Source organism: Syngnathoides biaculeatus, chromosome 14 (genome assembly GCF_019802595.1).
Source record: "Syngnathoides biaculeatus isolate LvHL_M chromosome 14, ASM1980259v1, whole genome shotgun sequence".
In the NCBI taxonomy this organism is placed as follows: Eukaryota; Metazoa; Chordata; class Actinopteri; order Syngnathiformes; family Syngnathidae; genus Syngnathoides; species Syngnathoides biaculeatus.
This window is the reverse complement of record NC_084653.1, coordinates 17,558,472-17,569,638: the sequence shown is the minus strand read 5'-3', so window position 1 is coordinate 17,569,638 and position 11,167 is coordinate 17,558,472. Positions and strand designations below refer to the sequence as shown.

The 11,167-nt window shown below is 42.1% G+C and overlaps 1 protein-coding gene across 4 annotated transcripts; it reads left to right on the top strand.

The window, feature by feature from the left end:
• Window positions 1-52: 52 nt before the first annotated feature.
• Window positions 53-10,961, top strand: asb1 (ankyrin repeat and SOCS box containing 1). Of its 4 annotated transcripts, none has more exons than XM_061841413.1 (5): window positions 53-152; window positions 6,795-6,933; window positions 7,999-8,346; window positions 8,782-9,164; window positions 10,380-10,961. In XM_061841413.1, the coding sequence occupies exons 1-5, from the start codon at window positions 140-142 to the stop codon at window positions 10,508-10,510; spliced, it is 1,014 nt and encodes a 337-aa protein (XP_061697397.1). In that variant the 5' UTR covers window positions 53-139; the 3' UTR covers window positions 10,511-10,961. The 4 variants fall into 4 exon arrangements, with proteins under 4 accessions (XP_061697397.1, XP_061697398.1, XP_061697395.1 ...); XM_061841414.1 differs by lacking the exon at window positions 53-152 and adding an exon at window positions 5,147-5,392; XM_061841411.1 differs by lacking the exon at window positions 53-152 and adding an exon at window positions 6,010-6,435.
• The last annotated feature ends 206 nt before the right edge of the window (window positions 10,962-11,167 follow it).

The following is an 11,167-nucleotide window of genomic DNA, read 5'->3' as shown; positions in this document are numbered from 1 at the left end:
TGACTGACCTGTGCGAGGCAGCGTGGTGCCACACGGCAACCTCGCTGCCAGGGAGTACAAAGAAGAAGAAAAGGTAGTGTAGGATAAGAAATGGAAGACGCTCAACTTAGCTGGAAGGAAGGAAACACTTTTCTCCGCTATGTCACCTTTTGGTACGCCGCCCTCGGTATTCCAACCACTATAGTGCAGTAAAATGGAGGTGCTATACATACTCGGTTCATTGGTTGATCTTATGATTTAAGGGGGAACTGGTTCAAAGGCAACTCTTTTAGGACTAGCGTTAAGTTAAACTTTACTGTTCAGACTGTGAGGTGTGTTGATTTTACACACTTTGCTCAACTCCCAAATAATCCAACGGCTACTTCAAGGCACGCTATTGTGTTGGTGTTTAGCACCATACAGTACATACACTGGTTGTGCTTCTTTCATTTCTCTCTTCCATTTTCTAAAGCATGAATTTTGTCAGCTATTGAGGTTCATGAAGTGGAACGCTTGCGCTGATCTCTGAAGTTATGGGAAGATTGAAGTAAGGAAGGCCATCTGACCATTAAAACCTACAAATCCCCATCAAAAGAGTTCATTTGAAAAAATGCCCTAAAGAAACGTGAATCAAGAGCGAATATGTATCAAGCTATTTTAGTATCCGTTGGCAGCCAAGTTTACCAGCAGCTTACTGGTGGGCACTCTCCTTTTAGCGCTATGGATAAGTTTCCAATGACGTCACCACCACCTTTCAGACCAATCAGATAAATTAACGATAGAAAAAGATATCACGCTTCAACTATCACCTGTGCTGTCTGACCTCTATGGCACACAAGATGGCGGAATTGGCAACCTATGCATACGTCATTTTGTCTTATATGTCATAACTCCTATTCTGTTGCCTTTAAGGTGAGAATCTGTGAGCCGCTTCTATTTTCAAACTTGGACATACGGCGTGCTCTTGGCATCACAAGTCGAGAATACCCCAAAATGAGCAATAGTGAATGTCGTATGGTCCACTTTTTTAGTTTATTTTTTTTATCCAGTTATTAGATTTTTACAAAAGTATTTATTCACTTGGATCTCCATGCCCTCCTTCCATAGAATCGGTCTTTTCTTCCACTTCCAAGTATCTGAGCTGGGTTGATGAGGTACAAAATGCTCTGTCATTTTTTTTCCCTGTCAAAATGTATCAAACATATCAGTTTTATATTTTTCAAATATCGTATCACTTTATACACAATTTCTTTCAACAATAGTTTTACATTATCTTCATGTTGTGTTCGTTTGCGGGTCGACTTTTCAGGCACAGCTGCACTTTGATGTGTGTAAATAGTGAAGGTAGGATTTTTTTTTTAAATTTACTGTTAATCTATTAACATATGAATGAAATGTTTTTAAGGGAATATTCAGCACCAATGTGGAAATGTCATCAGTTGTGTTGGAGAGGAGTGACATGAACTGTATGGGGAAAAAAATAACCAGAAAAAATCTCATGTATATTTATGTTCAAATACGTCTGCATTTATACACCTCATAGAGGGCGATAACATTATTGTTCTAATTTTATTTTTACAGTTCAGTTTGCTTGAATGTTGTGCAAACACTCTCAGGTCACCGATCCGAGTAGTAATTGAAAAGTTCACTGCGATAAATAGACAACTCCTCTTTGTGACTTTATTGCTTTTACATTTAACGAATGACAAACGCCATCTCCTAAAATGTTCAAATGCAAGCATTCATGTCGAGCAGTTCTTTGGTTTCAGATTTCCCGCAGTAGCAACGTAACATCCATTTGTAAATGTCAGAATGTGTTGTAATTTGCCACTAAACTACGCTAAAGGAAAGTCATAATTCAGTAAATACATGCTGAAAACCAACGTAAGCATGGGGACGTGATCTGGGTGCGCCGGCTTCTTCCCACATTCCAACAGCAGTCACTGAAGACAATAATACGTGTAATTGTACAATGTGCAATGTCGCGTGAATGGCCGATTGACTGGCGACCGCTCCGGGGTGCGCCACACCCCAAAGTCAGCTCAGACAGGCTCCAGTTCACGCCTGACTCTAAAATAGAAATCGAATGTATGGATAAGAAACTGCAGTAAATACTGTACAACCATGTACTCACGAGATTGTAAACATGCCCAAAACATGAATGTAGTTTTGATTTGTAATCACATTTACACCAATATTAAAACAGCTGTGATTACTACATTAAAAAAAAATGTTACATCATAAGTTATATGTACATGGTTAGTACAAAGAAAAGCTAGTGTATTTAAAAATATATATTTACACTGTATATTCTGTACAAGTTGAGATTGTATTACAGCTCTTTTCATGGCTTTTGTAGTGAAGTATAATAATAAATGGCTACCGTAAATATCTCCAGCTCACAATGACTTTTCCTTCTACCCTTGAAGCTCTTGAGCAAAACATTTCCTTTCAACCTTCATCCCATCGAGCCAAAACAGCTGCCGCCACAAGCAACGCATGCTGAATTGCCACGCTTTAAATCAGTTTTGTCAACGCAAGTCAAAGATTGAAGCGAATGCCCACCTGCTCTCAGGCTCGTGCTCAACAGGTGAATTGGAACATGGTCCTGAGCAGCTCCGAGTGGGACGCCCGAGAGCCCGAAGCCTCTCTAATATCCCCCAAATAGCCCATTTGCCCTTTCAGATCCACAAAGGTTCAGATTGCTAATGAGCGACTCCACCATTGAATGCATCTGGTCGACAGTCAAGCAGCCCTACTAATCCTTTAAGCTTTTATCTTGACCTCGGCTAGGGTCTCGAGCATGACCCTCACTTTGTCTCAAAGTAAGACGGTGAGCGTGTTCGAGGCGGACGAACGTTCCTTTGTGGGTGTGATTTGCTGCAGAATGAACAATTGCTTCAAGTTGATCCGGCTTGTCCACTTTCTCCTAAGGCCGCCGAGGTGGCTAATTGAAATGTTGCTAAAATGTCCCTTTTGTCATTGAGTCATGATGATTATTGGATGTGGTGATACAGTGAAGAAAATAAGTATTTGAACACGCTGCTATATTGCAAGTTCTCCCACTTAGAAATCATGGAGGGGTCTGAAATTTTCATCGTAGGTGTATGTCCGCTGTGAGAGAGATAATCTAAAAAGAAAAATACACAAATCACAATGTATGATAGTTTAGAATAGAAAATATTTGGAGGGAGCTGAAACTGTGTTTCTCAGTGACAGCCCAGAAACCTGTCTGATCTGTGTGGAGGAGTGGGCCAAAATCCCTCCTGCATTGTGTGCAAACCTGGTGAACAACTACAAAACGTTTGACCTCTGTAATTGCAAACAAAGGCTAATGTACAAAATATTAACATTGGGTTTTCTCAGGTGTTCAAATACTTATTTGCAGCTGCATCACACAAATAAATTGTTAAAAAAAAATCATACATTGTGATTTATGGACTTTTTTTTAAAGTTATCTCTCTCGCAATGGACATTCACCCATGATGAAAATTTCAGGCCCATCTGTGATTTCCAAGTGGGAGAGCTTGCAATATAGCAGGGTGTTCAAATACTCATTTTCTTCACTGTAAGCACTTGTTTACAGTCATTTTGTGTTTTAATACTTTAATAATGGGATGCATGCAGTAAACCACATTACAGAAAGAGCCAAATCAACAGTCTCAACTGTAATTCAGAATTATAAATGATCCATTTCAAATAATGTCACAGTACAGGACATGTATGATGGCAGCAGAACAATGGCGAGGTGTGCCTTAGGTGTGACAGAGGAATTTAAGGTGGAGGTGGGACTGCATCAGGGATCAGCTCTGAGCCCCTTCCTGTTTGCAGTGGTAATGGATAGGCTGACAGATGAGGTTAGACTGGAATCCCCTTGGACCATGATGTTCGCAGATGATATTGTCATATGCAGTGAAGCAGGGAGCATGCAGAGGAACAATTGGAAAGATGGAGACATGCACTGGAAAGGAGAGGAATGAAGATTAGCCGAAGTAAAACAGAATATATGTGCGTGAATGAGAAAAGTGGAGGGGAAGAGTGAGGCTACAGGAGAAGAGATAGCGAGGGTCGACGACTTCAATACTTGGGGTCAACAATACAGAGCAATGGAGAGTGTGGTCAGGAAGTGAAGAAACGGGTCCAAGCAGGTTGGAACAGCTGGCGAAAGGTGTCTGGTGTGTTATGTGACAGAAGAGTGTCTGCTAGGATGAAGGGCAAAGTTTACAAAACAGTGGTGAGGCCGGCCATGATGTACGGATTAGAGACGGTGGCACTGAAGAAACAACAGGAAGCAGAACTGGAGGTCGCAGAAATGAAGATGTTGAGGTTCTCATTCGGAGTGAGCACGTTGGATAGGATTAGAAATGAGCTCATTGGAGGCACAGCCAAAGTTGGATATTTTGGAGACATGGTGAGAGAGAGCAGACTTCGATGGTTTGGACATCTTCAGAGGCGAGAGAGTGAGTATATTGGTGGAAGGGTGCTGAGGATGGAGGTGCGAGGCAAAAGAGCGAGAGGAAGACCAAAGAGAAGGTTTATGGATGTGGTGAGGGAAGACATGAGGGCAGTTGGGGTTAGAGAGGAAGATGCAGGAGATAGGCTAAGATGGCAAAAGATGACACGCTGTGGCGACCCCTAACGGGACAAGCCGAAAGGAAAAGAAGAAGAAGATTTCAAATAATGTCACCATTTTAAATGATTACTGTTGTTTGGTATTGTTTAATGATTAACCAAATAAATGAAAATTGATTTAGTTTCATGAAGGATGACAAAAATTAGAGAATGTTTCCTGTTGAGAGGCTGAAATAAGAGGATTTGGACAATTTTAAACTACACAAAGGATCTAACAAAGGATTAATTGGTCATCAATATTGGAGAATATTTACCGCTGCGAGGCTGAAATGCCACCGATTTGGACAATTTTAAATGAACGGCGATTAATCACTCATCAATATTGTTAGTTTTGGATGAATAAATTTAGTTGTGACACTGCTGTCACTTTTGACCCACATTTTTAACGCAAATAGACAAAACGACACGTGATTGATAGCTAACCTATGCTTTTTTTTGTGTTATGTCTTTATTTTAAAATGCTTTTAATCAAAATTAAAGCACATTCAATTGTGTATGAAATGCGCTATAGAGCTCGTGCACGTTACGTCACCATTTTCACGGCGTTATATTGCCGGTCAAACAGAGCTGCTCGACATTGTGGGAGACATTGAACCGGAGGAGAATATTTACAATGTTGTGCTGTTAGTTGTCACAACAGACGAGACAGACTGAGAGATCATTCTATATAATACCAGCTGAAAAGACCAGAAAACGGGTTGATTTCGGCAATTAAACGTGATGGATGGTGCCTAACCAAAACACACACATGCCTGCCTGTGTAGGGATCGCTTCATTTCAGGTAGGAATTATTCTTAATCTCAAATTGCCAATAAGTATTTATAATGCCAAAGTGACTCATTTGAGAACAATGCGCATTTAAAAAAAAGAAAATAAACCGTCTGTCGCAGTGGTTTACAGAGGTTAACGTGTGGCAGCGATGCGCTTCTGTGTCCGGAGGAGCCGTCTCCCCCTGTTCTCTTTTTTCCCCAATCATAGTTAATAAATGTGAGTTTGTGTAAAACCAGGGGTCAGTTATTTAAATATTGGTAATTGTATTGAAAAAATCCGAGTGGGTCCATCATTATGTGGGATTTATTCCTGAACATCCAGACTTTTTACGTGAATTAACAATCCAATTTCTTATCGGCGAACATCGACTTCGACTACTTTAATACGGGTCCTCAATGCCAAGTGGCTCTAATTTTTCCATGTACCTTTGTTTTATTATCACCTTCTAAATGTTTAACGGTATCGGAAAAAACTCTGGATGTCGTGCTGTAAGACGTAGTTTTGTTTCATCTGGAATTAACTTGCAACAATGCTTTGTTTGACTGGCAATATAGCGAGTCACGTGATTTTATGACGTAGGTGCACGAGCTCAATACAAGTAAACTTGTTACGCTAATGCAGCATCAGCCGCAAAAGCAGTAAATATACGCATGAAAACACTTCTAGGCCATGAACATGAAACAGTGCAATGAAAAACGTAGGAAGTATGCGAGCCGTTCGTAACCTCCAACGTCGTAGGTCGATGACACCCCCTGTCGAATTGAGCGTCCTGTCCCTTTAAACGCATCTGAGCTCAGCGCGGAAGTAAAGCGTGGAGCTCAGCTGACGCGCGTCCGCACCCTCAGCTTTTGTTTACATCGCCTCGCGTTTCGAGCCTCCGCCGCCGAGGAATAAGCCCCAGGCCCAGGCGGCCAGCCGACCCCCAACCCTCCCCAGTGAGCTTCGGAGCAGGAAGCATGGCGGAGGGTCCCGAGGCCGATGAGTCCGAGCCGCCTCGCTGTCATTTAGCTCCGCTCATCACCGTCTCCGATCTGCCGGGGGCCACTGCAGCAGGTATGCGTGCTACAAGCCCCCCCGCATCGCCAAAACACGCCCACACGGTTCCTTCCATCATTTCGTGCACATTTACACGTCAAATGCACGAACAGGTCACAACATTAACGGTACTCATCCAATCATCCAACATGCTCCTTTTCAGTGTATCATGAAAATAAAATATTAATTGAGTTCTGAAAGAAAAGCATTTCTGCTTTTGTACATCCATATAAAATATCGTTGTTGTTATTCATTTTTATTCCCCGTGGGTGAAACTAAGTATATGGGTGTGAATTTAAAAAAAAAAAAATACAAATGTCTATTGTCCAAGTTTGTTTTTGTTTTTGGTATTTTATCTGAATTTGTATCATGGACAGGTCGTAACCTGAAGGAATGGCTGGAGGAGCAGTTCTGTGACAAGCCTCTGGAGCAGGATGACATGCGGCTGCACAATGCCGCCTATGTCGGGGATTTGGACACCCTGAGGAACCTGCTGCAGGAAGAGGCCTTTCGACAGTAAGTGGGAGTTCATTTTGGGTGGGGGGGGGGGTGGATGGATGGCTTGATCACTGCTCAATGAAAGCAGGAAATGTGTGGACGTCAACCCCGTTTATTGTGTATTTTCTGCGGATGGGTCAAAAAACATCAATTTTCTCTACAGCTTATCCTCATTAGGGTCACGGGCGAGCTTGAGCATTTCTCAGCTAAGTCTGGACAAGAGTGAGAGAAAACAATGTCTCTGCCAATATTGAGACAACAATCACGGTTGCGCTCTTGTACTAGTGGTTTTGTTTGGGAAAAAGTATCCCCCTGGATACGATTAAAAGTGGAGTTGTCAAAAGTCGGGCTGTGGGGGAAAAAAAGTCAACCACAAAAAAAACTGTCAATGTAAACATTTCTCTTTCAAGCTGATAATAATACATTAATTAACAATAAATATGACTAAAACCACATTTGCGCCACCCGGAATCAATTTGTGTCGTCTGGAACAATTTGGCCACTGTCCGTGTTCACCGCAGGAACATTTGTTGCAGACGGACGAACTGTTGGGCCAGTGAAAACATTGCCAGAATCAAAAGAGGACTGTCTGTAAGTGATTTTTAAGACACTATCATATTTGTAATGGACATATAACATGATGGATGAGTGAGATGAATTGGAATAATTTTCCCCCTCAACTTAAATTGGTAATCACTAGTGTGCTAATGCTAATTGGGAATGCTAACTCTTTGGCAAAAGAAAATTGTTTTTTGTGCTCAAATTTTGTAGTTTATACTACACTCATGGGGTTGTTACTTATTACTTGATTAACTACAGAAATATTTATAGGATAATCAATTCTAAAAAGATCTGATAGTACCACCCCTACTACTGGAAAAGGTGTGCATGTTCAAATAATGTGTTGGCCCACAGGTGTGTGAAAAAGCACGGCTAAAAATATTTAATAGGAAAAATGTGTCTGTTAAAGCCCAAAAAGGACTCACTTATTTCACGCAAGAGCGACACCCATGATGACGGTCAGCCTGGTGAACTTTCCCAATAGGTGTGTGTGTGTGTGTGTGAATGGTTGTTTGTCTGCAGCGTATGTGACCAGTCGAGGGTGTGTCCTTTCCCCTCATTTCTCAGGCGTATCAATGAGAAATCCGTGTGGTGCTGCGGCTGCCTGCCGTGCACGCCTCTGCGCATCGCGGCGACGGCGGGCCACGCCGCCTGCGTGGCGTACCTGATCGCGCGAGGAGCCGACGTGGACCTGGTGGACGTCAAGGGCCAGACGGCGCTTTACGTGGCTGTGGTCAACGGTCACCGCGACTGCGTGCGCATCCTCCTGGAGGCCGGGGCCGATCCCAACGGGAGCCGCCACCACCGCAGCACGCCGCTTTACCACGCCGCACGGGTCGGACGGGTAGACGTGCTGCAAGAACTCATCAGGTTCGCTCAGACAAAATCCTGGTTTTAGTCAATTTTGTCAGGAAAACACTCTCCTGTCCCACAGAGCAGAGAAGGGACAGGAAGATGTGAGAGGAACACACTAGAAATTAGACTCTCCATTAGTCCAAAAACATCACTATAAAGATTGTGCGACAAGTTACAGATCACCAAGTCTACTCTGAATGAAATATTAATGAGATAGAGAGCAAAAGCAAATCACAGCTCTTCAGTAAGCTGCAGTAATATTAGTCATTCTTCCCAGTGGGTAAGTAATATATGCCTGTGAGTATTGTTATATTATCTGTCTACATATGTTGCTCCACTGTTTGTGTTCCAGTAGCTGTTGCTAAAAGGGTTTTCATACCACAGCACAAGTGCGATCTCTCAGCCTGCCTGTGGTGTTTCCCATTATTTAGCAATGCGTTGTGGTTTCAGGTTCAATGCTGACGTGGACATGGACCACCTGCTGGGTCCTCGGCTCCTGTTAAGCGCCCGCACCCTCAACACGTTGGTGGTGTGCCCCCTGTACATCAGCGCCGCCTACCACCACCTCCACTGCTTCCGAGCCTTGCTGGAGGCCGGCGCGCAGCCCGACTTCAACTACTCGGGGCCCGTTTGCCACGACGCCCTGAGCCGCGGCCTGGCCTCCTGCATGCTGGACGCCGTGCTGCGGCACGGCTGCGAGCCGGCCTTCGTGCAGCTTCTCCTGGACCACGGGGCCCAGCCGGCACACGTGGTTTGGGACGAGTCGGATGTCGGCGCTCCCAACCGCAGGAAGGTGGATCCGGAAGCCCTCAGGACCTTTCTGGAAGCCAGGAGTGAGTCAAACTATTTGCTATGTCAGTGGTGGGAAGTAACAGTTATCTAAAGAGGGTTTTAGACGCTTGCAGTTTAAGTGGTCGGGCAAATTCTGTGTAGAAGTTGAGGTGAACTCTTTATTACATATCATCTGGGTTATGTAGTATCCAAGACTAAAACTGCCTAGCTACCCTTAACCACATGAGAGTACTGTGTCACGTAATCTTATGGAGCGATCTGCGGGTTTCACGGTTTTTCAATGTTCTCAGCAGCTCAGATGGATTTTCATAAACCCGTAATGAGCATTTAGATCTTTTATAGTCTGTAGTCGCTCTCTACAGTGTAAACATTGAAGTCAACTAAGGTTTCATGTTTGAAAATGGATTTACAGTGTCCATGGTGTAACCAAGACGTTCTCCTCTGCTCTCGAAATCCAGCCACGTTTGAGTGGATGGATGGGCTTGAATCGAACCCATCCGTCCAGTGTAACCCTATTTTGAATTTATTTTAACCCATAAGACTCACCGAAGTATGATGTAATTGCTAGATCATTCATACTGTAGGTGAGGGGGAAAAAGTGTATGTATAAAATGCCATTGTTTGTAAATATTTATTAATATGTTATAGATATTAATCAATATATTTAATATTTACCAATCTTTTTTAAATGTGTAAAAAAAAAATCCCAAATTTATTGGTGCAATTTAGAATAACCCATAACACTATTACCTAATTTGATGCATAAATGGGGGGAAAATGGCTACATTTATGCAATAAAAAACAATTCATGTATATTTATAATTATATTTTGTCATACATTTTGTAAAATGTTTCAGTGTGCATTAAAATCATTTGAGATAAACGCAACATCAAATGAATATACAAAAAAGTAATATTTAATTCAATAAAATAATTCAACCATTTTTTTCTTTACATTTTTGTAGTTGTAATTTACTAAACAATTATTTAATTAAATTACAAGTGAAGTTCAAATGTAAAATAGTTCGTAATAAATAAAAAAAAAACAAGATAATACAAACAGTACAAATGAATCACTACTTTTTAATCCCACCGATTTGGAGAGGGAAAAAAATGGAAAAATGAATACAAGAAATATTACAATCACGCAAATGCTCTCCGGGGCGTATTAAAGAACGGAGCTTTCTTTGTACGAGTAACCCCAGCAAGTTCCTCATCGGTGATTAGCCGTCTGTGTTTGCCCGTGCCTGTGCCAGGATGCCCCCGCAGGCTGACCCACGTGTGCCGCGTAGTCATCCGCAGAGCCATGGGCAAGAAGCGTCTGCACCGTATACCGTCACTGCCGCTTCCGGAAGCCATCAAGAACTTCCTGCTTCACCAAAACTGACAGCCTGGGCTTAAACCGTGACAATTCTGGCTCTGGTGGACTCCATTTTTTTTTTTCGACTTGAATGCATTTGATCACTGTTTATTCGTTACAGTAGTCTTATAGTCTTGGTTATGTATGTACAGTATCATGCTATATGATTGAATCAGTACTGCAATTTTCATAAATGCAATCCATTTGAACTACAATAGGTGGCTGTGGAGAAGTTTAAACATTTGATGGGCAAGAAATGTTAGCGCATGCTCATGTAGCCATAATTTAATTTTACTTTTTTAAAAGACAACTTATTACTATGCTAAAAAGAACAATGATCATTAATGGTACAGAAGGGCGCCTGTCACTCACTGAGTTTATGGAATGTCTGCTGCTCAGACGCTTCTTTGTATTTTGCCAAGTGTGTCATATTTATTTATATTGAGAAAAAATAAAATACTGTATTAATCCTTGATTACTTCCTGCTCGCTTTGATCATCTAAATTCACACAGGTGATTATCGGCTCTTACCGGGATGCGAAGACATTTTCCCCGTCTGAAGTTTGTTTTTTTCTTTAAAGCCTTTTCTGAACTCCGCTTCAGCTCCACTTCAAAATAAAACATTTTTGTGGGCTTTTCCCTTAGGGAAAGAAACCCACGATGAGATCTGAAATGAATGGATGA

Coding starts and splice junctions, on each gene's coding strand:
- asb1 (XM_061841411.1), top strand. CDS start 6,339: ATGGCGGAGGGTCCCGAGGCCGATGAGTCCGAGCCGCCTCGCTGTCAT. Junction 6,436..6,794: donor GCCGGGGGCCACTGCAGCAG/GTATGCGTGCTA, acceptor TATCATGGACAG/GTCGTAACCTGAAGGAATGG. Junction 8,347..8,781: donor GTGCTGCAAGAACTCATCAG/GTTCGCTCAGAC, acceptor TTGTGGTTTCAG/GTTCAATGCTGACGTGGACA.